The 23,048-nt window shown below is 38.7% G+C and overlaps 1 protein-coding gene across 7 annotated transcripts in view; it reads left to right on the forward strand.

The window, feature by feature from the left end:
* The window catches only part of FAM53A (family with sequence similarity 53 member A), a 70,909-nt gene extending 48,104 nt beyond the window's left edge, over positions 1–22,805 (forward strand). For all 7 annotated transcript variants that reach the window (XM_075092083.1, XM_075092079.1, XM_075092084.1 and 4 more), the window contains exon 5: positions 21,936–22,805. In XM_075092083.1, the coding sequence (XP_074948184.1) occupies positions 21,936–22,259 (324 nt within the window). In that variant the 3' untranslated portion in view covers positions 22,260–22,805. The remainder of the gene's footprint in view (positions 1–21,935) is intronic.
* The last annotated feature ends 243 nt before the right edge of the window (positions 22,806–23,048 follow it).

Raw genomic sequence — 23,048 nt, forward strand, 5'->3', positions numbered from 1 at the left:
TGCCACTCATACAAAGCAAAAATCAACAAACTGCCACGTTCACTCCAACTAATAGTGGCAATTTGAGGTGTTTCTCTGTCCCATGTCAGAGCAGCACAGTAACTTGGGGAAGTAGCAGGAACTGTGACCTAAATAGGAGAGAGATTCAAACTAGCACTACAATATATTGTCTGCAGAGCGTAATGAGTGACAGGTTTGGAACACTTTGAATTGCTCCTCTGTTTATTTAGAAAAAGGACTTTTTTGCTTTGATATCTTATGGGAAATATTGCAAACAGTACTACTTGGTTGCTTTAGCTGCTGTCATATGTTGTATTTTTTCCTCTGTTGTGGTAAAGTCTTTCCCTTCTTATGAAACAGACTTTATATTGTTCCTTCCATGGGGGAACATTTGGTTTATATCCATTCAGAGTGGGGGTCAAGTCCAGTTTTGTGATATGCATTACAGACTATATCAGTAGTTTTACCTTTAAGTTACAGCTGAAGTAACTTGATCCTTGAAGTTCATGCTTGGTAACTGTTAAAACCCAAGATTATAGAGAAGGAAATGACGAGGAATGGCAGGATGTTGAAATGCATTTTTAGTGAACATTCATATTTGTAATAACCTCTAACCTGTAAGAACAAACCTCAATGGAACTGTTAGCACACTGAATGCTGCTGCTAACTCCCTCTGCATTAAAGCTCCTTCCCCTTCTACACATCAATTCCAGATTAGTCATATTTAAATTCTTTCATGTAATTCATACCTGTTTTGATTTTTTCTCCATCTGAAAAGGCTTTGTGTACATAAAGTAAGATATAGGGTGATATTCCTTTCCCTAACAAGTAAGAGGGCTTGAGTATCACTAATTTGTTTTAAAGTGGTGGTTTTCTTTTTTAAAAAAATATCCTGTAGGGTCTGGGTTTTTACTTCTCCAACTTAAAATATAGGTGACAAAAACCTGAAAACCAGTAAGCAAGATATTCTGGACTGTTTCTCAAAGTTAAATATGCATAAATGACTATTAGTGATGCCTTTCTCCACTTATATTTTCTGGTTTTAATATGCATTTTGTTTCCTTTTGGAAGCTTGTTGATCAACTAAAATGCACTGGTTCCTACTTATTTAATTTATTAGTTGTCTCCTCTTGCTGTACTCCATACAGTTAAAGAGAACTTTAGACAGGTTCTTTTGTAAATATTTCTATTTATACTTCTCAAATCTTGCCTGGGAGTTCCTATTCTGTTGCAAAGGCTGTTTAAATGTTGGTTCCTTGTTATTTTACTGTATTTAAGGTATAGCACTCGGAATATTTTATTTTGTACTAGGCTGCTTTCACCCTTCGCTGACCAACTTGCGTTCAAAATATTTTTCGTGATCTACTTAAATATATTCTGAGATTTATAAGCTTGTTCTTGTGTAACTCTCCCCACCCCACTAGTTTCTTTTCCACAGCCTTCTTGGTTGGGCTTAAATACTGTAGAAACATCAAAATCTCCAAAAAGTGGTAGCTGATAGATGTATAGCCAAACTTAAGAAATCTGTTGTTGAACACGGGTTTCTAGGCTTCAATTTACTGCAGAAGGCAAGTGAATGAAGCAGAAGTTGATGTGGTTCTAGTTTTTTCTTTGATTAGCATGTGAACACCAGCTAACATGGGTTTTAACTGAAACTGGATTTTATTGTTGATTCCCAACATGGTTGGCTTCTAATAGAAAACTGGTGAGAAGAATAAGCTTGTAAGAGCGTTCTCAAGAATTTATTCATGGCTGGTATATATCACTTGTCTTTATGTGAGTGTGTCTTCTAGAGCTGGTTCTCTAGCTCTTCCTTTCCAATTGATGCCTCTACTGTATGCACACTTAGAGAACAGTTATTGCTGATTGTCCTTTTTCCCATGCTAAGTAAAATGGGCTCTTCTGAAATAGTTATTCTGTGAACCTTTCTCCTACCTTAGACTCTTTTCCTGAAACACTAATTTTTTCTGCTTTGGGTCTGCTTTGGCTTTGTTCTGACTCCTTTTATGGCTGCATTGTGTTGGTGACTGCAGCCACTTGTTTTTCTTGTCCTGCTCTGACCCTTCCAACTGATGAATTCTTCATGATGCAGTTTGATAGTGTGACCTTGTGCTTTTCTATAAATGTGCCCATGATATCATTTCAATCCAGTTCTCAAATATTCCAACCTTCCCTTATGTGGCTGATGCTGCTCAACTAGTGAACTGTTAGTGTAATGTACTCCTTTGGGCATTCTTCCCCCTCCTCCCCATCTAACCACTCCTCAGATGCATTGTCTATAGATGGCCATCTCCATTCCTCTGCAGTTGTTTTGTATGTTGGTTAGGTCTCACCTCTGTATGAGGTTCTTGATTTTACTGCAATATGTCTGGCAGAACTACTGTATGAGGTTTTAGCTGGCCATTGAAGTAGACTGCGTAAGAGTTGAGGGCAGGTTTGTGTGATGCACTTGAGGTAAACGTGCCAGTGCTGTTAAGTACATAAAACGAGAAGAGCTGTAGTTCTTATAAAATTATCTGATCATGATGACCACTGGATGGATGTTGAGGAGAATATTTAAGAAACAATTATTTTCCTCTGGACTTGCTTTTGTGCATGCTTTAGTAGCTTAAGCTATTGAGGCTCACTGGTTTGTTTTTTGTAGGCAGCTCAAGTTTCTTTCAGGGCTTTTAATACAGACTATATCTTGACTCCTTAAGCCAAGTGCTATGTCATAGTATCGTCTTGAAGAACTAACCCTTCTCCTTTTGGGATAAGGTGTAACTTCCAAGACTAGTTGTGTCATGGAGTTGTTATGGGTCCCCTTAGACTGAAGTCTGGTTGTTCAGTTGCATTGCTTCTTTTGCTATGGAAAAGTGTTCTAATCTGCTTTGATTATGTCAGCAAGGATAAGTAGAATATGTTGAGTTGCAATTAATTGTGCTGAGCGGGGTGTGTGATCTCTTCAGCTCTAATGGGCTAAAGATGTGCCAGGGCTGAGGTTTTTCTCTGGAATCATATTCTGGTTTAGGTCTGTTTCTTCGGACGGCAGAAATGGGCATGTGTGAGAACTGAACTAGTGTTAGTAATGCAGTTAGAGTTCAGAGGCGTTTTAAAACTTTTTCATGTCTCCACCCAAGAAACTTCCTGTGAGACTGGTACACACAGAAAGAAAAGGAGGTCCTAGAATTGCAGTGGATTAGTGCAGAAAATGAATCTTTTGTGGGGTTTTTGGTGTTCAGAAAGACTTTCTGAATTTGGTGTGGTATATAGTGCTAGCGTGCAGTCCATTGGTTAGGACTCTGACTGTTTGTGGAATCCGTGTGGGGATTTCCCAGTGATCAAGTAGTCAGATCAATCAGGTTCTTACTGTGCATTCTGAAGCAAAGGATTAAATGATTTGAGTTAAAAGTTCTTTATGGCAGAAGTCAATGTGGTCATTTCTAGGCAAGCCTATATAAAAGAAAATTAAGAGGACTAAATGAGACTAAAGTTCTTTCAAATATTGCTAGTTGCTTCTTATCTACATGTTGGGAGTTGTCTACCTTTCTGTGCAAGCAGAGACCAAAAAATGAGTTATTTTAACATGCTTTTCTTTAGGTCCTGAAGTCTTTGGTTTTCTTAGTTCTTGAATAATTCTCTTGATTCCTTTTTATGTATGTGCAGCAGAAGGAGCTGTTTTCAGATTTGCCTTTCAGATATCAAGATTAAAGGTATCAGCTTGAGGTGAAAAATACTGCTTGTATTTGGGCAAGACCGGATGAAGTTAGGACTCGTGGTGTTTTGGTACCAGGAGCTGTTGCAGCTTTTTTCTAGGTGACTAGCTGTTGTCACAGTTAAAGTTTCTCATCACTGTTCCTAGTATGGGAGATCACACCATAGATTGAGGTTGCTTTGCCACATGAACACATCTGCTCTGTTGTATATTTGACTTTCAGGAAAATACTTTGATCAGGCATCACCTGTCTAGTTTAAATAACCAATTAAACAGTTCAAGTAAATATTTGCATTAACTGGCAAATAAGATGATACTTTCGAGATTAGGTCTGTTGTAATAATGAAGTGATGGAGAACAAAATGCAGCTCCTGAACCAGGAGTTCTTAACTCTGAAATGTAGTAGAAGGTAGTGAGGTGAAATATAATTTCTAGTGCAAGTCATCAACAGGGTAAGTAGTAGATAAGTCTTTCTGTGTTAAGCTTGATTTTGCTAGGTCAAAAATATATCTTGCTGACAGTATATTTCTGTTAAATCTGTGATGACTAAACTAGTACTTTTGACTTTTAACAGCAAAACTGTAAAGACATGAAGAGCTTATCTTACCAAGCTTTTTGGAGTCTCAACTGCAGCACCCTGTATGAAACATAAGCCTAAGTAGCTTTTCATTAGTTTTTTTAAGTTGCAATACTGGTGTATGACACACTTAATGCACCTAACAGCCTTTTTTAAATAGTCTTGAACTTGTAGTAATTAAAAAATAATAATAAATTAGCTCGTTCAGTGCCTTTTGAAATGGCTGTTCCATTAATCTGGATGTTTGTTTTAGTACTTCAGTTTTAACTGCCTTCACGTAGCTTCTAGAAAACAGAAGAGACATCTTCGGTTCCTAAGATGGAACTGTCTCTGCTTGTTCGAACTGCTCACTAAGCAGCCAACACTGGGGTTCTGGGTGCTGATAACTTCATTATTGATGTGGGAAGTTGTAAACTTAAGGAAATGTCTAAGTACTAAAGTGCTCAAATTAAGTATACAAACTGATAAACTGATTAAACTAAAATATCATTTCAATTAATAGCTTGTCAAGTGTAACTAAACCGTTTTAGAGCTAATCTTCTTGCCAGATCACTTTTTTCATCCAAAATTCTTTCTTCTGGGCATTTTGATGAATGATGATGGGGGAAGCAAATATGCAAAATACTTCAGAAACTGGGAAAGGAGGGAAGATCAATTTATTTAACTTCTTGCAACTTCTTGGACAAATTTTTCTTCCTGTGACCTGGTACCATTGCTTCCAGCTGCATGAAAGCCAGTGAACTCATCTGAACTAAACTTGTGTTTAATTGCATTGTGCTTAATTATTGCGAGGTGTACAGGGCAACTTGACAAAGGATATCTTTAGACTGTCAAACACCTTTCTCTTGTAGTGGGGAAACACTCTTTGGTTTTAATTGGAAAACAGTACTAACATTCTTTCGCACAAATAATTTTGCAGTATCACCAAAGGAAATGTGGTCTTTTAAAATATTTCTTCCCCTAATCATACCATCAGTTTGACAACCCATTATTTTAAGTGGACAAGTTGTAGCAAGACCCCACATTATACACAAATGAGTTGACTTGCCTGTTACCTCACTGTTGCCGAGTGAGGAAGGATGTGAGTTTTTTAAGGACAATGACTGTTACAGAAAAGCTGAATGCAGACACGCTTCTGAGTGCCTCTTTCTAGTTCCATCCTTTTGATCAAGTTCTTCCTCTGTTACGTGCAAATCCTTAGTAGTGTCCATTTGCCTCAAAATGGAGAAGGAGCATGTCATAGTATCTTGGGGGGGTTCAAAAAACCGGCCTTTTTCTCACATTGATAAAAAGTCTGAAATTGAAGTATCTGTAGCACAAAGGTGGGTTGGTATGTTCATGATGCAATGGGATAAAATGTTGGGTTACATTTTGGAGGACTGTTAACTACTTTCACTGTTTGCAGTGCCCCAGTGCTTCAGGTATCATTACATAGTTTGCCTTGATGAGAAATATCAAAGTGTGAAATTTTACATGCAGAATTTTTTGTGTAACTTTTTTATGTAACTGGCTATATCAGTAGAAAGGATTAGCGATTATTTCTTTCCCAAAAGGACACATTTCTTGCACAGGATTCAGTGCAGCAGGAAAAGAACATGCTGTGCATGTCAGTGTAAGGGGAAAGGAATGGTAGATATCACACTTCAATAATACTCAGGTCTGCATCAGTACTGGGGCCTGGCTCAGTGCACCCCCTCTTCTGTATGTTCTAGCACTTGACTGAAGTCACTGGTATCCACTGTGGGTTGTGGGTGTGAGTGTCTTCTCTTCTCCTTCCACCTTGTCCTTACCCAGGAAAGACGCATATAGCACGAGGCTCCAATACCACACTCATTAATGCTTGTTTCTAGCTTCTGACCTGCTAAAAAAAGTGCCTTGCCTCAGCCTAGCCTGAAGAGTAAAGCTAGAAGGCATGTACCCTATGCGGTCCCTCTTATGCAAGAGGTAGATTGGAGATTGAGTTGAGACAAACTAGATGTGATTGGGCCACCAAACACACACATATAACCAAAACAGAATTTAATAAAGAGCCTTTAAGACCAAGGGTCAAACAAGTGAAGTCCTGCAAAGGTACTGTCCTTCTGGGAAAGGATTTTACATATTCCAGGTATTATTTAGGCTAGGCTGTTGATACTGTATGAAGCTGCTTTTTTTTCCTCTGTTCAGTTATATTTTAACTATCAGCTTTCAGTTCTGTTTTAAGTTGACCAGTATGCACCTTGGCTGTCTCCTAGACTAATGCACATTAACAGTAAGAAGCAGAACTTTGCAATGTTTGCAGTATTTGAATAAGAATACTGTGGCATAAATTGTTTAGCAGGAGTAAAATTTTTCTGAACTTCAGCTAATGCTGGGCAACTCCAGCTAGTGTGTTAAAACCTGTCCTTTTAAAAAATGCATGTTATAAGGGTATTTAGATTGAAATAGTAGGTTAAAAAGTTAGTGTTGTGATGTACAAGTAGTATGAAAGATCTTTAAATAAGATCTTATAATGCATATGACAGGTGCCTTGTGGCTTAACTGTCGTGTCCTATTTTGCAGAGTTTCAAGGTTACTCGTAACTGCTTTAGTGTGTGCTTAGAGTGGCAGAAGTTGGAAGTGCTTGAAGCATAGTCAACATAGAGCCTCACTGGAAATTATTCATTAGTGTACAATAATAAAATTGATCCAGAGGCTCAGATTCCTCATGTGCTCTAAATCTTCAAAATGTAAACTTAGTGTGTTGTGTTTTTTTTCCCTCCTGCCTTTCAGCTTTTAATTGGAGTTTACTTTTGCATAATAGCTTGCCTAAGCAGGGTTTGGGGTTTTTTAGAGAATTTTATTCACTGTACTTGTGTTAAGGAATACTGAATCAAAACATGGACTTCATGATTTCAAAAAGATTGTATACTGCTGTAAGTGCTCAATGCATAGTATTCCTTGTGTTAAGCATTTAAAAATATTATCTGGAGAGGGTAGGATTGTACCTTGTGCATGTGTTACTGTAGAACCAGAAAAAGTTAAGTTGAATTTTCAAAGCTTGTTAAAATTGCATGTCCCAGAGGAAGAAAAGTTGCTTTTTTAATCTTGTAAAACTCATGTAGTTAGAACAGGAAGATGTGTTTTCAGGGCTTGCAAGGGTGCAGTTGGGTTGGTGAATGGCTCTTTAGCTTGTTTAAATTTAGAGTGCTTTGTGTACTAAGTCAGGTGAGTAGGAATGGATTAATGGGATTTAATGATACAGAAATACTTAACTTTGCAGTAGAGCATGTTTTAGCTTCTAGACTCACCTCAAATTTGTAACTAAACTTTATAATAGGCTTGCTATATAAGAATATTGGCTTAGGAAGGTTTTCAGTGATGGACTTGTAAAGGGGAGTTCAGGAAATAAATGGAGTTTGTACAGACCCTTTTGACTTGCCACAGTTGCCTTCACTGGCATCCGGCCATCTCTCAAATGGGTATGGACTTGAGAGTAAATCAGTCCTTTGCGATGATTTTTAAGGACAGATAACTGTCATCTTTCCTTTGCCATCTGGTGTGTAAGGGAAGGGTGGATGGGCAGATCCTGACAAGCGTTATCCTGGCTCTTCTTGCCATCATCTTTTCCAGTTGCTTTCGGAAACTCTAACTCATGTCCCTGTAGTCCTGTCTTAAAGCATGATCATACTAAATATGCATTTATGCTAGCTAATAAGGTGTAAACTTCGTAAAAGGAGTAAGGTAGGTTGCATATTCCAAATCTGTAAAAGTGCATAGTTATACATAACTAATACGAAGTGTGAACAAGTGAGCATCCTTGCCTATGTGAAGGTTGGGTGCTTTGGTGCAATGCTTGCAACAAGCTGCATTTTGAAGACTTCCAGATCCTCTGATTACATTCCTGGTTAATCACCAGTATTAATTTGTTCTTATGTTGTAATGTATTTGCAGGTTATGCAATAGCCTTAGGGAATTGAACTACAAGTTGCAAGCCTGGCTTTTACTCTTATACATACTTGGCAATAGCTGTTAAATTTACTGCGACAGTTACTGTATATGTTGGCTTTTGTCTGTGTGCTTTATGGCCACTAAAGTACTGCAGACTTTGATACTCTCCTTTGAACGGTTTTTATTGAACTCCTTTCAGTTGAGGCAGACTGTCCGTTGAAATGTCTCCTGTCAAAGTAGCACAGATTTGGAGCTTTTCCCCTTGAGAAGGGCAGACCATTCGGCACATCAGTTGGTAGCAGCCACTGAGCTTTGTCTGGCAGATGGGGCGCAGCGGTTGCCGCTAGGGCGTATGGAGATGCTTCTCACTAGGAGCAGACTTCAGCATCCTGGCTCTGGTCCTGGGAATGGCCCGACTGTGTCACATAGCCAAGTAGCCCTTCCATCTACCTGGCAGTTTGTACCTGCTGTTAGAAGTGCTGTGCCCTGTTTTCTCAACTGAAAGAAGTGGTAGAGTGGAAGGAAGCATCCCAAGCGTTGCTAGTTCCTTCACACTCTTAAGATTAATGTCACAAGGCCAGTGCCAAATGAGTGTTATATTAACCAATAATACTGATTGATTGGAAGTCTGAGTCCTCGACATTCCTTGTTGGAACCCATTATAATGGCTGTAGTATGTTTCTGTTGTGCATTTGTAGAATTTAATTGACCCACGTGCTACATGCTGGGTTTTATTCTCGTGTTTTGCTGAATGTCTTCTACTTGGCAGGAATGCTTGACTTCTGCTGCAAGCCCTGGTAAACCAGCTTGCAATCCTTATTGCTGCTACCCTTTGCAAAGTGTAAGAACTCTATGAGCTCATATTTTAGATGAGTTTTCTGCCTTGCTCTAAAATTTCTTAATCTGACACAATTAACAGTAGAGCTTTCAAATATTTGTGCTGCTATTTTGGTTAAAAAGGAAGCTCTTGAGAGTTAGGAGACAAAGAAGAATATACTGCTGCTATCAAGTGTGTTTCTGAGAACTTAATCAGTATGCAAGTACCCAAAGCCTTGCACCTCTCAGAATTCAAGGAACTGGCAACCCCTTCGCTCTGTCCCTCTTGTCATGCTGCAGAGGCCACCAGTGTTGTTCTGTACTAAAAGCAGAATGTAAATGTAAGCTTGAAGAGGTAATTTGATGTTTGGGGGAGCTTTTGACTGGGTGGCAGCTGCAGCTTGGAACACCTCATCTTGCAGAGGCAAGGTGCCTGCAGCAGCTGCTCGTGATTTGTGTCTCCCTGTCTAACAGCAGTGTGGCCTGGCAGAACGTACTTGTGACAAAATATCTTTGGGTTGAATGAGGGTGAAACATGGCAACTATTGCCCAGAAAAGCGCTGCCAGGAGTGTGAACACTTCTCAGATGCCTTAATGCAGTTAATGATCAGTTGTTTCTTTGCAGACAGTAACTTTCTTTGTGTGAAACACATTGCCCCTTGCATTAAAAATAATCTGTTCAGTTTTGTAACTGAATATAACAGACACTATATATCAGCCCAAGACTGTCATTAGCCAGCAATTTTGGTTTCCAAAACATGATTAGGAGGAGTTGCTGTACAACAAATATTCAGTGTGATCCTTACTTGTGTGGTTTAGGCTCTGTGGATTCTTTTAAATGGACAAGGAAGAAGGAACTGGGTAAAAAGTATGTTCTTGCCTAAGCAAGGGAATGAACTAGAAAAACAGATGGTGCTAAAAATAGTTTATTACCAAGGTCTAAATATGGCTCTGATTTTTTCCTTATAAATAATGCAGCTATAAATCTGGTAGATATCAATAAGTATTGAATTAACTCCAAACTGCTGAGTGTTAGAGAACCATTTGGCAGCTTTCCAAGCTTGGTGTTGCCCTTCATTCATAGGATCAACATTTAATTCCTTAACAGGGGAAACCTGAAGAATTCATCCTCTTTGAATGGAAACATAGATGCAGGGAGCTTGAATGAGTAGCTACAGGCTAAGGCATCCCATTGCAATGGAAGGGGAGCTGTGCTTGATGAGTTCCTGCTAGGTCACAGCCAGGATGAATCTCCTCCTTTCTTTTCTGAAACGCATGAACAATCAAAGGCTCCTTTTTTATCTATTGTTGCCATGGAGGGCGTCCATTTAAAGTTCAAATTCCGGCAGGCTTGGGAAGAAGGAAAGGAGATAGGAGTAGGCTGGGCTGGGAGATGATAGGCAAGCATCAAAAGTAAGCTGAAGACAAGCCAGCACTTTGTCCTGTAACAGGACAGACTAGGCTGGGGGTACTTAGTTTTGAATGGATGCCTGGAAGTTTTTTGGAGTAGTGAATGAAATGCTACTGAGGTAGCAGGCGCAGACAGCATCTGGCGTATTGCTTTCTTTGCATCAGCAGAGTAGGTCACAATGTGAAATTAGGCCCGAAATGGCATTTAATGAAGTGAGCCCTTGTGGTGGAGGTTCCCTGTGCTCTGACAGCGAGGGAGTATAAACCTTGACAATAGTGAAGGAAGGGAAATCTCATTAAGGATAGAGGTTTTCCACCTTCTTTTGTAAATGGCATTCTGTAACAAATGTCTGGAGCTTCTCAGGGCTGTTCAGCACTGTGTTGCTTTGTCAGACCTGAAATTAGCTTTTTATGTTTATGGTACTTTTCTGTAAGCAGTGTGCTGATAGGAGGAGGAGGAGGCTTAATACCTGCTGCAGATTTGCTTTTCCTTTCTGGCAAGTTCCTGTATGTACAAGTAAGTATTCATTGTTGAAAGAGCTAATGAGTACCAGACCAGCTGCATTTGACATTATGAGAAGAGGGGCCATCTATTAACTCAAAAGCCAGGTTTCAGCCAGCTGTGGATATTTTCTTTTTTAATTATTACTTAGCCTGTCATAAAATTGGATTATGCTAAAATTATTGGTGATGTTGTCTGGAATACAATACTGAGTTAAGAGCTGTGGTTCAGCATTACATATAGGGTACTTATAGTTAATGTACTGAAGCAGCACCAGAGGGTTTAAAGAGAGGTGAGAGTGCTTTTCCCAGGTTTTACTGTCTGGGTGTTGGCAGGTGGCAGGGGAGTAGGTTTTTTTCCTTACTCTAAATTGCAAGAGATGGTGACTAGCAGAAGAGTTAAGTAGTGTTTAATCATTCATATGGGAACTTTATTCCAGATCTCTTGGCAAAAAAAAAAAATCCTGATTTAATTTTTTAAAACTTAATAGCAAATGAGTCACAATTCTGAGTTTAACTGAGGTAATTTTGGGAAAGCAGGTTCTCTTAATATTCAGTATTCTTTTAGTAACACGGTAATCGAATTAATAGATTAGTGCGTCTTTATAGTACCAGACTGGAAGAACACTTAATTCTGAAGCAAGGCCTTGGTCTTCCATTCTCTGAATATCATCTGTTGTGAAAATTCTGTTGCTTTTTGACAGTCACTTTCTGACTAATGCACCACCTTCTGAAAGACCTAAACCGAACTGATTCACCTGAGACTTTTCTCTACAGAGAGGTTTATTAATCACTTTGGGAAGTCTTAAGTTTAACTGTCACTTTGTCTTTTGTTAGTCTTGCATTGCAGAGATCAGTTCCTGCTGCATGTATGTACTGCTACACAGGTGAGATAAAAGCAAAACAGATCTCAAGCATGTCAAAAAGAACTGATTTGAATTTATCTAAATCAGACATGTCAATTTGTTCTTCCATTAGGATGGGGACTATTGATTTGTTTGCACACTCTTTCATGTGTATACAAACTGAAAAGATGCTTATGGGGGGTTTAAAGTTGCAATTAAAAGCAGCTTTTAATGGAGTGCAGCTATAAGCAGATGTTTTCTGTGTAAGTGATCTGGGAGGTGATGGTTTGGTGTTAAGGTTAGCTGCAGATAATCAAATAGCTGATCTGTTCATATACTTTAAAATACTCAGTCCTTTATATGCTGCTGATGATGCTTGCTTCTGCAATAAAACTTCAGTATTACCAGAAATTGAATTTGAAATGAGACTTCTGATGAGTTTCCTGATTTCAGTTTTCATTATAGTAGTAACCATGTGACTAAAACTTAAAAGGCTTTTATGGTATGCTAGGAAGTTTGCAAATTGTGGTAGTATAAACAAATTTGGCTTTTTAAAAGGAAGCGTAATACTTGAATGTATACCTTCTTCATTCAGACTCTGATTTTTATTACAAAATAGAGGAAAACTGAGGTTGGCCATACAGTGAGAAGTGGAGCTCAGTTTTAGTGTTACCATGGTGCTTTAGGATTTTGACTGACTGTCTTAGAGACGCTGCTTATACTTCGTTTCTCCTCTGACTTGGTGTGATGTGTATTAAACAACATATTGTTTTTCAGTGCAGCTGAAGGATAAAGGAATACATATGTGGTTTCCTGACTAACTTCTTTAAAAAAACATACTGAGCATCAACAGGTGAAGTATTGTCAGCTTTGGTATTTGAACCAATAAAACTTATGTGAATTGTATCTGCTAGGCAGAGGTTTTAGCACAAGTTGACTCAGTATTAAAAAAAGAAATCTGTAGCAGGCTTGTCACTTGATGTTGAGAGCGCTTCTTGAGCCACCCAGCTTCAGAAATGTTCAGAATGGTCCAAAATCAGATACTAAACTAGAAAAATGCAGTACGTGTCTTGAAGATTGAGGGTGAAAAGTGCTAATTCTGTTCTTTCTAAACAAATGTGTTGTGTTCAACTTGTCTCTGGAAATAATTAGTGGCGAGAGTCCACCTACAGTTTGAATTAATGCTCCTCCAAGAATTTATGGTTAAATTATGGGGGTTTTTGTATTGTGTTGAGCAAAAGGTTCCTAACAGCACTTGTCTCCATGTGTATATACCCATGTGTGCCTGCCTGCACTTGTATAACAAGATCTTAAGGCTTTGTTTTGGACGAGTATTTCTGTAGTAGAAAATTGGTCTGAAGAAGGGGGAACTGAGGTTCCCCAAGCTGAAGTTGTTTTCCCCTTTCTCTCCCATCCCCCTTCCCTGGCAGAAATGAACTTTATGGCCCAATTATAGAATCCCTTAAAATGCTAGTTATGATGGAGTGCCAGCATAACCCAATAATATAGGTGAGGCTGACATCTGTCAGTAACTAATGAGGGTCGCCTTAGAATCAGGATTTGGAGTTCACTTCTCCAATTCCTTATAAATTTGACCCATTGTATCAACTTAAATATTTGACTTGAGGATTAAAAAAAAAACATCCTGGAATTTTAAGAGAACTTGGTACTTGGGTGTACTCTGCAAAAATCAGTGCATATGTGATACAGTTGTGGAAGTGATTGTTCGCAGCTCACAACAAAGTCATGAAGGAATAAGACCTTGGCTAAACAGCTCAGGAATGGAAGTTCTCTATAAAAATAGATGACACATAAATGGCAGGAAATGAAGCCAGTATGGTCATGTTTTGAAGCCACAAGGGTCAAATCCCGTCCTGTGTTACACTGGTGCATAATCAGTCAGCTTAAACCCTGTTACTTGAGAAGAGAGTTTGGCATGGTAAAGTGAACTTCAAAATGTGACTGGTTATTAGGAGTTTCGTGGAAGTATAACTACAGCTTTTTCTCTTCATGTGTGAGTGCATTTAGTTAGAAATCTAGAAACCTAGTAAAATTCCTGGGTTTGGAGGCAGCTTTTCTGTTCTCGTTGCTTCAGAGCTGATTGTAGTATGCAGGTCTCTTGGCTCTTCTGCCAGAGGGATTATTTATTAGGCTTTGGCTACCCAGGATGGTCTCTTTGGTTTTGGATCCTGAATACTGAGATGATACTACAAGCAATCATATTCTTAACAGCTTTCTTGTACTGTTCAGGGTTATCAATGTTTTAAGCAACTGTGAAGTAGTTGGGGTATATATATGGCTATGTGAGGGGATGTGGGTGTAGTTCATGTTAATAATGTGAGTGTGCTACTTATTGCCCAGTTTGAAATGCAGAAAACCAGATGCATCTTCCAAAAATCTGTATGAATTGGACATTATTTAAACTAAATCTCAAGAAAATGTTTTCATATTACTAATGAAGCTGGTAATATGTGCTCTAAGCTGTTTCTTGTTTCCAGAGCCTGTGTTCCTTTTCTGAAAGGAGAGGTAAAAGTTCTTGAATCGGAAAAGATGGAACAACCCTGGCAAAACATGAATCACTTCTGCTGGGAGAGAACATGTGCTTACATTGTTTCCCACTGTGCCCTTCTACTACAAAACCAGATGTGTCCATCATCCCTGTATGAACACAAACGGTGCAGCTGTTTGTTCATCACACCATTGCTCGTTAATGCAGTTGGCTGATGTGAATTTGCCAGACTGAAGCCTCTCAAGCCTGTGCATCTCAAGCACAGTAGAGGCCCAATTCCACAATGTCCAGCTCTTCAGTTATACATTAGGTGGATAAATCCACCTTATAATCCATGTTAGAGATGTGCTTTGTGTCAAGCAGGGAGTAAGAAAATAACTAGATGGTGTGCAAACATAGTTGTTTCCCTTAAGGCAGAGCATTTGCTTTGGTCCTGCAAGAGACCCCAGACTGCAGCTGCTGCCTAAGCAGTAACAGAGCTAGAACCCATCTTCCAGGCCCCTCCTCCTGCTATTTCAGTGCCCTTCTGAGTCTTTTCTCTGTGGTGCCTCTTTCCCTTTGAGGAAACCTCTGTTCTACTATATCAGTCCATTTCAGATGAACACTGCTGCTCTATCTAGTAGTTTTGTTTAGCTTAATCTTCCTCCCTGGCCAAAGTCTTGTACTGTATTATTCAGCTCAACAAAGCAAATGTTATGTTCCACTTTGACACTGTATTGATTATCGGCCTGTTTAGAACAGTTAAATCTACTGTGAGCCTCTTCGGTTTTAGTTAATGGAATAATTCATAGCATCTGTAGCTATTTATGCTTGCTGGACTGGTACTAAGAATAGTTGAAACTCTTACTTAATTACATGCAGGTGAAATGGGTAGGCCTGGTGTTTGTAGAATGTAAATCCATGGTCTCATAATAAAAGATTATATGATTTATACTTAAGGTAAAAGGTTTCAGTTCACAGATCCACCAAACTAGAAAATGTAAGATGCCAACATCTTATTTAAAATTCCATGTTCTAAACTTTTAAAAATGCAGTTTAAGTTTGGCCTGGGTTTTATATAAGGAGAAAAATTGTCATATACATGTTCACCCTCTTCATGTTAGTATTGGTGTTGAATCATATTCTTGACTGTATTACATTAAGTACTGCATGAACTCATTAAACTTCCAATTTGTCTTTAAAAACAAGTTAACCTTTGTAATGAATGGTCCTGGACTTGTGGAAACTGCTAAACCCCAGCACCTGAGTTTCCTGTAAGTGTATGTTAGCTCTGTACTAAACTGCTGCTATCTGACCAAAATTTAATTTAGAAAGGAATTAATAAAAAACAGTAGTAGTGTTTTGGCTGCTTGAATTCAGTTTAGAGAAACACCTTTAGAGTGAACTTTTCTTTAATCTACTGAAATTCATTAGTTTCTTATGTTAATGTTGGAACTTAATTGAGCACATATGTGCACTAAACACATGGGGGGGTGAGCTAATAGCTCTGAGGGGGCCTGTGGGTTTTCTTCTCAGTTGTTTAGATGATCTTTGCAAACCACTACAAGGAAATTACGTGGAAAGGATACTTAGTTTGAATGTGAAATTTTATTTTATATGTGGACTGCCTATCATGAGTAACTTTTATGTCTGACTTTGGGGCAAGAGGGAAGTAGGTGTTCGGGATGAACTTGTGGTGGTTGTAATCCCTGCGGTATTTGGGGTCTGCCATGCCTGTGTCTTCATACGTGGCTATCTGGAGGTTGGTGTGATAGCAGTGATTTTAACTGGGTCTTAGAAAGTTTCCTAGCTCAATGAATAGGCTGCTATACAGGTCTTAAGACTGCAGTGCCTGAGTCAGTTCCCAAAGTCTGCCCACCAGTGCAGGTGATCAATGCGTGTGGATTGCAGTGGCGCTCAGGCAGAGAACTGGACCCCCAACCCCCCCCAGTCTTTGTGCATTTTGGTTTTCTCATTTGTAGACTTCAACCATTCCAGTATTTTCTGTCAGTTATCTTATGTGATGACAGCCTTGTGTTCTTGCATGTGTGAGTATAATTAGACAAATTCAGCATTTCACTTAAATATTTCTATTTCATTAAGCCATAGTATTTTTCAACTAGTAACACTAAATAAAAAGCCAAATTAAATCACAAGTTCTTACAGCTCATAAAACTTAAGCATACTGTTGCACAATTTAGAATAGAAGCATAAAAATCTAGGCCAATAAATAGATCAACTTTTGTGGTAGGCTACACCAGAAAACTGCATGCCTAAATCTAGAACAGTCTGGCTAGTGGAAGATAAAAGCCTGTTACTTCATGATGCTGTTTAGCATCTGATGTGAAATGAGTTGATGTCAGTTTACTTCTCCTCCTGGGCACCTACATCTAAAAATTTAAAATAACCTTTGAAGATACAGTAGAGACAAAGTAGTGAACAACTTTGATTTCAAGTCATAGCCATATTGTGTGTCAGCTTGTAGTGATTTTTTAACTAGGTCTTTGGCTTTGCAAATAGGACGTACCTTGTTTGACTACAAGAACTGCGGCAGTATTTTATCCCTGATGTAAGGAATGGTTATTTGTCTAATTACATGGCAAAATGGTAGAGGTTGTTTGCTCTCTCATATCCAGTATTCCATGCTTTTTCCACTTCCTAGTTACAGAAGATAAAATAAACACTATTTTTTAATATAAAAATACACATCAAATTTCCAGGAAAATGAAGGATAACTGCAGAACTACAAAAAGTGAACGGCATCTTTGGTTCCCAAAGATCAGAGATTAGACTTTTCCCATGAAGGTGTCAGGAATTTTCTAGGGATTTGATTCTGTTTCCATAAAATACATACTCTTTCTTAACTACTTGGTTTGTAGCTCAATGCAAGAAAAAAGACTTCTTTTGGTTTATTTTAAATGTATAGTTTAAAACTCTGTAGTGGTTTTTGACCTGAATTATTTTTTAGACACTTGAATTTAAAAACTTAATGTATTTCTACACCTTTTCTCATATGAACAGGGAGGAACTTTCCCAGTTGTTTGTTAACTTTTAGACTGTGTTAGCAAGCCCCAAGCGTATAATATGAGGAATACTACATTGTTTTCTTCCTGTCAGCACTATATACTGATGAAGCAGTATTTCCTCTCAGCTGCAAGCTTCTTAAAGCTAAGGTTATCTGTGTATGCTGAAGTGTTCACAAAATACTCAGTGCTGCTCAAGACAGAAAAGACGGAGACACAGTCAAGAGCTTTACTCCACAGAAAGGTTCATAGTTTGTTACATAAACACAGCATCTTCCTTACTATTTTTCACTATGCATAGTAGAAGACAGAGATTAGGGCTGTGATAGGATATTTTTCAATCTATATAAACAGTTGAGATTTCCAATGACTTATAATGTACGCTGTACATGTCTCCAAATTGAATTGTCACAGGTCATGATATTAATGCAAATAATTAGATGCATGAGGTGAAAGTTCAGTTTGCAGGGAGGGACACTGTTCACATCTGTTTGTGGTAGGATGTGATGTCAGTCAGGCGATGGTACGGTCAGAAGGCAGTTTTCAGCATGATTCAATGAGCTGCTTAGGACCGGTCTTTTGTGACAGTTTGTTCTTAAAGTCCTTCCTTAAGTCTGTCCTGGCTTCGTTAAATGATGTCTTTTCAATATAATGAATTTGTAGCATGGCTGGACTTCATTACTGAGGCTGAACTGTAACTTCTTTGGGGATGGGTTAAGTGTCTGAGATATGAACATGTCATGCTTGCTATATGAGGTGCTTCTGAAATATAATGTAACTATGGTATGAGTTACCAACAGCAAAGGCATCTCGTTTTGAGCCAGTCTAATCTATAGGAAACGTAAGTCTAGGAAGTGAAACAGGCTTTGAGGGCTTCACAGGTCCTTATCTAACTTGTTCCTTCCCCATCTCCATCAACTGGCTAGGTAGAGAGAAGCAACAGAAAAAGCTATGTCAGGCTACGTGTTTAGTGTTTTATGCTTGGATTCGTTGCCAGTATTCCAGGAAATTCCAGGATCTCCTCATGAGGACCACTGCATCACCCACATCTTCCATGTTCCTGGTAGAGACCTTAACAGTCAAGAAACGCTGTGTGCTGGTATCTCTTAATGTGGCATCTTGTGTTGTGTGGTCATAGGCAAAAGTCTCAGGATGCACAGAAAGCAAGGCAGATAACTAATCTAATCAGTCTGAATTCCCTCTCTTCCTAAGCCTATGGCTTCAGGGAGCAGCCCATCCTGTTGTGATGACTAGTGATGAGAAGCAGTAGGGGAGGGACTTAGGGCTTTTGGGTGGTTTCAGGCTTCTTCTGCTTCTTGCTTTGTGCCAGCTGCCTGCAGCTGCACCTCTTCAGAGCAGCTGTATCTCCCACCCCCATTCAACACCGAGGGGGAAAATGGGTGGACTTGGTGTGTATGATGGGGGCATGGGGAAGAAGCATGAGAACTGCGGCTCCCATTATACACTAGGTTTTCCTGCACATAAATTACTTATTTTTTTTTTTTTCCCTTGACTACTGTAGCAAATGCTCTAGTTTTGTTAGTAAAACAAAAACAACCTTTTTATTGCTCTTTATATCTGGAAAGTGATGTATTATGGGTTTCTGAGCTGGAGGTTTAGTAAAGAGTACAGACATTAGCTTCCTTTCAAGCTACTCTGGGCCTTTCTTGTTTGCTTTGTATGGCAAGGGTCTAGAGAGATTTCTTTTATTTCCTTCCCCTCCATTGTTTTCAGTACAAGGTTTTTTCTTAATATTCAGACATTTTATCGCCTCACTTCTTTTAAAACTGAGTTTCTTTTTTCTTTTTTCATCACACAAAAGAATACTTCTAGCTGATTGAGTTCTATCCATTGCCAACTGTGGACTCCTTTGTCTTGGTAGTCCAGCATCCTTTATAAAAGGAGGACCATTGAGCAAGTACTCGCAGGCTCCCCACTGAGCACAATTGTGCTTGAAAGGTGTGGTACTGTACCAGTGTAACATGTAAAGCTGCAGTTTAGAGGTCTTGAATGCATTGCAATTTCTACCTTTTTGCTTTGTGAAAGAAGTGGGATTGTGCTGTGAGATAATAAATCCACCTATTTTTAGTTTGGTGTGGTTGTGACAAGCGGGTGAACAAAGAACCGGTTGAATGCACTTGCTGTTGTGTTGAAACCAGCTAAAAGTTCCCATTCAAGTGGTTTCAGCACAGTACAGCTAACAGGCAATTTTCCATTTATGTACACAAACCTTCTAGAAAGACAGCTGTGTGGTTGGATTAATTTCTAGCAGTAAATTGAATAAAAGATATTTTGAAGGGGGACTCGGGAATTCCTTTCTAAAACATTGAAAGCAGAACTTTCAAAGCTTTCCTCTATTTGATCCCTTTCCTTCCCAGTCCCTACTATAAGATTTAAAGAACTGAAAATATTGTCCCCTATATGGAGATACACAACAGGAAATGTGTTCTTTTTCAAAGCAGTGAGGTAGAATTAGGATTAAAATATCCTTTAACACTTTCTAATTCAAAAATATACTGGTTTGCTTTTAAGTAAATGAAATTCACACCTCCTAGTCAATAAAAAGCAGCTCAAATGTTTGTATTTGAATAAGCTGTAAATGAGCTATATAGAATTGTTTTGAAAACAGGAATGTATTTTATACCAAAACTGTGTTCATAGGGGAATGAAATCTGGAAATAGAAAATGTTTTGATCGTGCAATGTTATAATTTTTATTGATGCTAGTCACATGCAAAATCGCATGTGGGTTTTAACTATGACTAACAACAAGTTTGGTGAATTCCTTCTGACAGAACTGTGGTCGACAGTCATGTTTTCATAAAGTTGATGTTTATATGCAGGTCTTGGAGTTGCATAAATCAACTCTTAAATGAGGTCTTGTTTGTGTCTGTCCAAGCAAACTAGATTATCTGTTATAGATCCTTCTGGCCTAAAACATGACTTGTTAACTAATCTTCTAATGTATATTAAGATACAAAAGCTGTTTGAGCAAGAGAAGAGCTGTGTACAATACAGGCGTAACAAACCTCGGATCAGTAGTGAAGTGTGTTGCACGGAAGTGTTTTCATATGGTGCAGGCTTGGGGAATGCTGCTGCAGCGTGTTACCTGTGGGGAGATACCAGTGATGGTGAACCTCCATCCCATACCAGTACTGCTGTTCGCTCCTCAGCCTGGTTGTGCTGTGATTGAACCCCAAAACTCAAGTGTTCTGCTTTTTACCTCTGTGTGAGCTTTCCCTCAAACTTTCTGTGTAGATTTGATGTAGGGATGTCTAAGGAACTGCATGAGCTTGCAGAGTAGCAGTGGGCTTGTCTGCAAGGTGTTCCATATGTAACATTGACCCGAAGGGGTCAGGCAAATAACTTGATGTCAGTGAGGCCTCCTCGCTTTCCTCTCTGTCATCCAGCTGTATACAGACAAGGTTGAGTAATTCAAATTTCTTGATATTTGTAAAGTTTTGTTTAAAAACCACCCAGTGATATTGGTGAGTTGCTCGCGTGGCTGCTGATGTGCAGTGGTGAAGTAGAAAGATTATCCAGTGCTCTGGAAGAACATCTGGAATATAGCATACTGGGAATGTTGCAAGTTTCCTATTTCATCTGAATATTTCAACAAATCTAAAATACTTAAGAAATTACAAATTGGGGGAGGAAGCTGAAAATGGGTGTGGAAGTTGGTCTTGTTCCCTGTGGATCTTGTAATAAAACAATTGCCATGCATATGTGAAACTGGAGTCACTTAACCAGTAAGATATTCAAAGCCACCACAACTTTATTCTCCTGGATCTTACACCTCTGAGAGGAGTCCTGACAATTTCACCTTCCTCTCACTGCATGCTTGGGTTAGGCAGAATTTAGAAGTTTCTCACATATTAAAATCTAATTTCTGCTGTCTATATAGCCCTATTTTTCCTTAAGTGCTGCTTTTGGATTCTAGTCAAGGATCCCTTACAGTTATATGAGGAGCTTAGGCATTCTGTTCTTTTATCTGAGGGACAGAGGCAGCACGCTTATTGAGGTTTTCTTTTCCTTTTTTCCTCTGTCTAAATAAAGGTCTGTTTTTAATATACTCTTCATAAACAGTTCTGAAAATCCTGAACTCTTGTACAAATGGCACCCAAATGTAAGACAAACTAAGCTGACTCCAGACTAAGACACTTCCAGTAGAATCTTGGGTTTCTCTTGTTTTGAGGTTACCCAAATGTGCCATTTGCCTTGCAGACTCTTGCTGTCTCTGAGATGAGGCCTGAGGGCTCATTGTCTGCACGCTTGGAACTTTGAGAAATGAATTGTTGATTAGGCTGCAGTGCAGCTGTCTGACCTAAATGCTGATGTTACCAAATGCTATGCTCTGGATTTGCCAGAAAGCTAATTCTTCAAACTGGGTGTCTCTTGTTCCTCATTTAGCTGACTAAAGCTAGGTTTTTTACTTTCTGCATAAAAAAGTGGACTGGTAGTTTCTATCACTGATGGGAAGCTACATAGGCAAATTGTCTGTGCAAAACCAGATTGGGCAGTAAGTGAATACTGTTTTTTTTTCTTTTCCACACGTCTAGCACTCTGATTTTTGAGTACGTGTTCTCAATCCATTCAAGAATTTAAGGAATTTATTCTGCTCTTCCTGTACAGTCATGGTTAATATATTCATGTATTTTTTTTTTTAATTGCAGACTTTAAAAAATTCCAAAAGTCTTTGCTCCCTTGACTATGAAGATGATGATGATGACACACAAATGAAGACAATTGTGTCATCCCCCTGTGACTCAAATGATCTTATGAACATCATCACCCCTGGTTCCAGTCCGATGAAAGAACAGCTGGATGAAGTAAGGCATCATGGGTCATGCCAAGGTAGCTTCAAAACAAGGGATTATAAGAAAGCAGCTGCAGTATGTGAAAGTGATGAGGACACAAGTGATTGTGAGAGCACCGAAGAAGGCATCTTCCCTCTAGACTGTGGGGACTTGGACCTAGAGCAGATTGAAAACAACTGAGACTGAAAGTTGTGTGCTAGGATCAGAGTTGTTCTAAATTAAAATGATAGAGGATTACCTTTGCCATGCATAATCCATGTCCCTGAATCTCTGTATTGCCTATCTTGGGCCTGTGTTAGAAGAAATGTTTCAGGTGGGGGAAAAACGTGAACCATTGTTACCTGTTTAGTCTGTTGATCAATATGTGGATGACAACAAAAGTAGGAGGTTAAATGTTATTTTGAACATTAAGGAATAATTTTGATTAAAGATTTCCTAACAGATATTTTGCATTTTTATGGCTTTTACAGTTCTGGAGAAAAAGCATCTCTATTTTGAAATGAATTTTCAGAAGGGCATTCTATAAAACTAAATCTCTCTACAGTGATTCTGGTGCGGGTATATGTTGCTTTTGTTAAAGAGCTTAATGTGAACAGTGAATTGCATAACAAAATTGGTAATAAACCTTTGGATAGAACTCTTACATCTGGTTGACAACTGGTCCAAAAATACTTAACTGCCATCTTCAACAGTGTCTGGTTAAAAAAAAACAAAACAAAAAACAAACTTCATAACATGTACAAATATTCTTTTCATACATTCAGAACTTTTTGATCAAAATATGGTAGTGACCTTAAAGGTTAACATTTTCCATGATTTTACTACTTGAATTGTTTTCTAGCCTGAAGCAATGCTAATTTAGGTGGGATAAAACTGCAAGTAGCGCCCACCTACTTGGTCATTATGTTTTCTGTGGTTCAAAAGAATGTACAACAAGAGCACTTGAACTTTTAGACAGGGACTTTGTAA

The sequence above is a fragment of the Phalacrocorax aristotelis genome, chromosome 4 (genome assembly GCF_949628215.1).
Source record: "Phalacrocorax aristotelis chromosome 4, bGulAri2.1, whole genome shotgun sequence".
Lineage (NCBI taxonomy): Eukaryota > Metazoa > Chordata > Aves > Suliformes > Phalacrocoracidae > Phalacrocorax > Phalacrocorax aristotelis.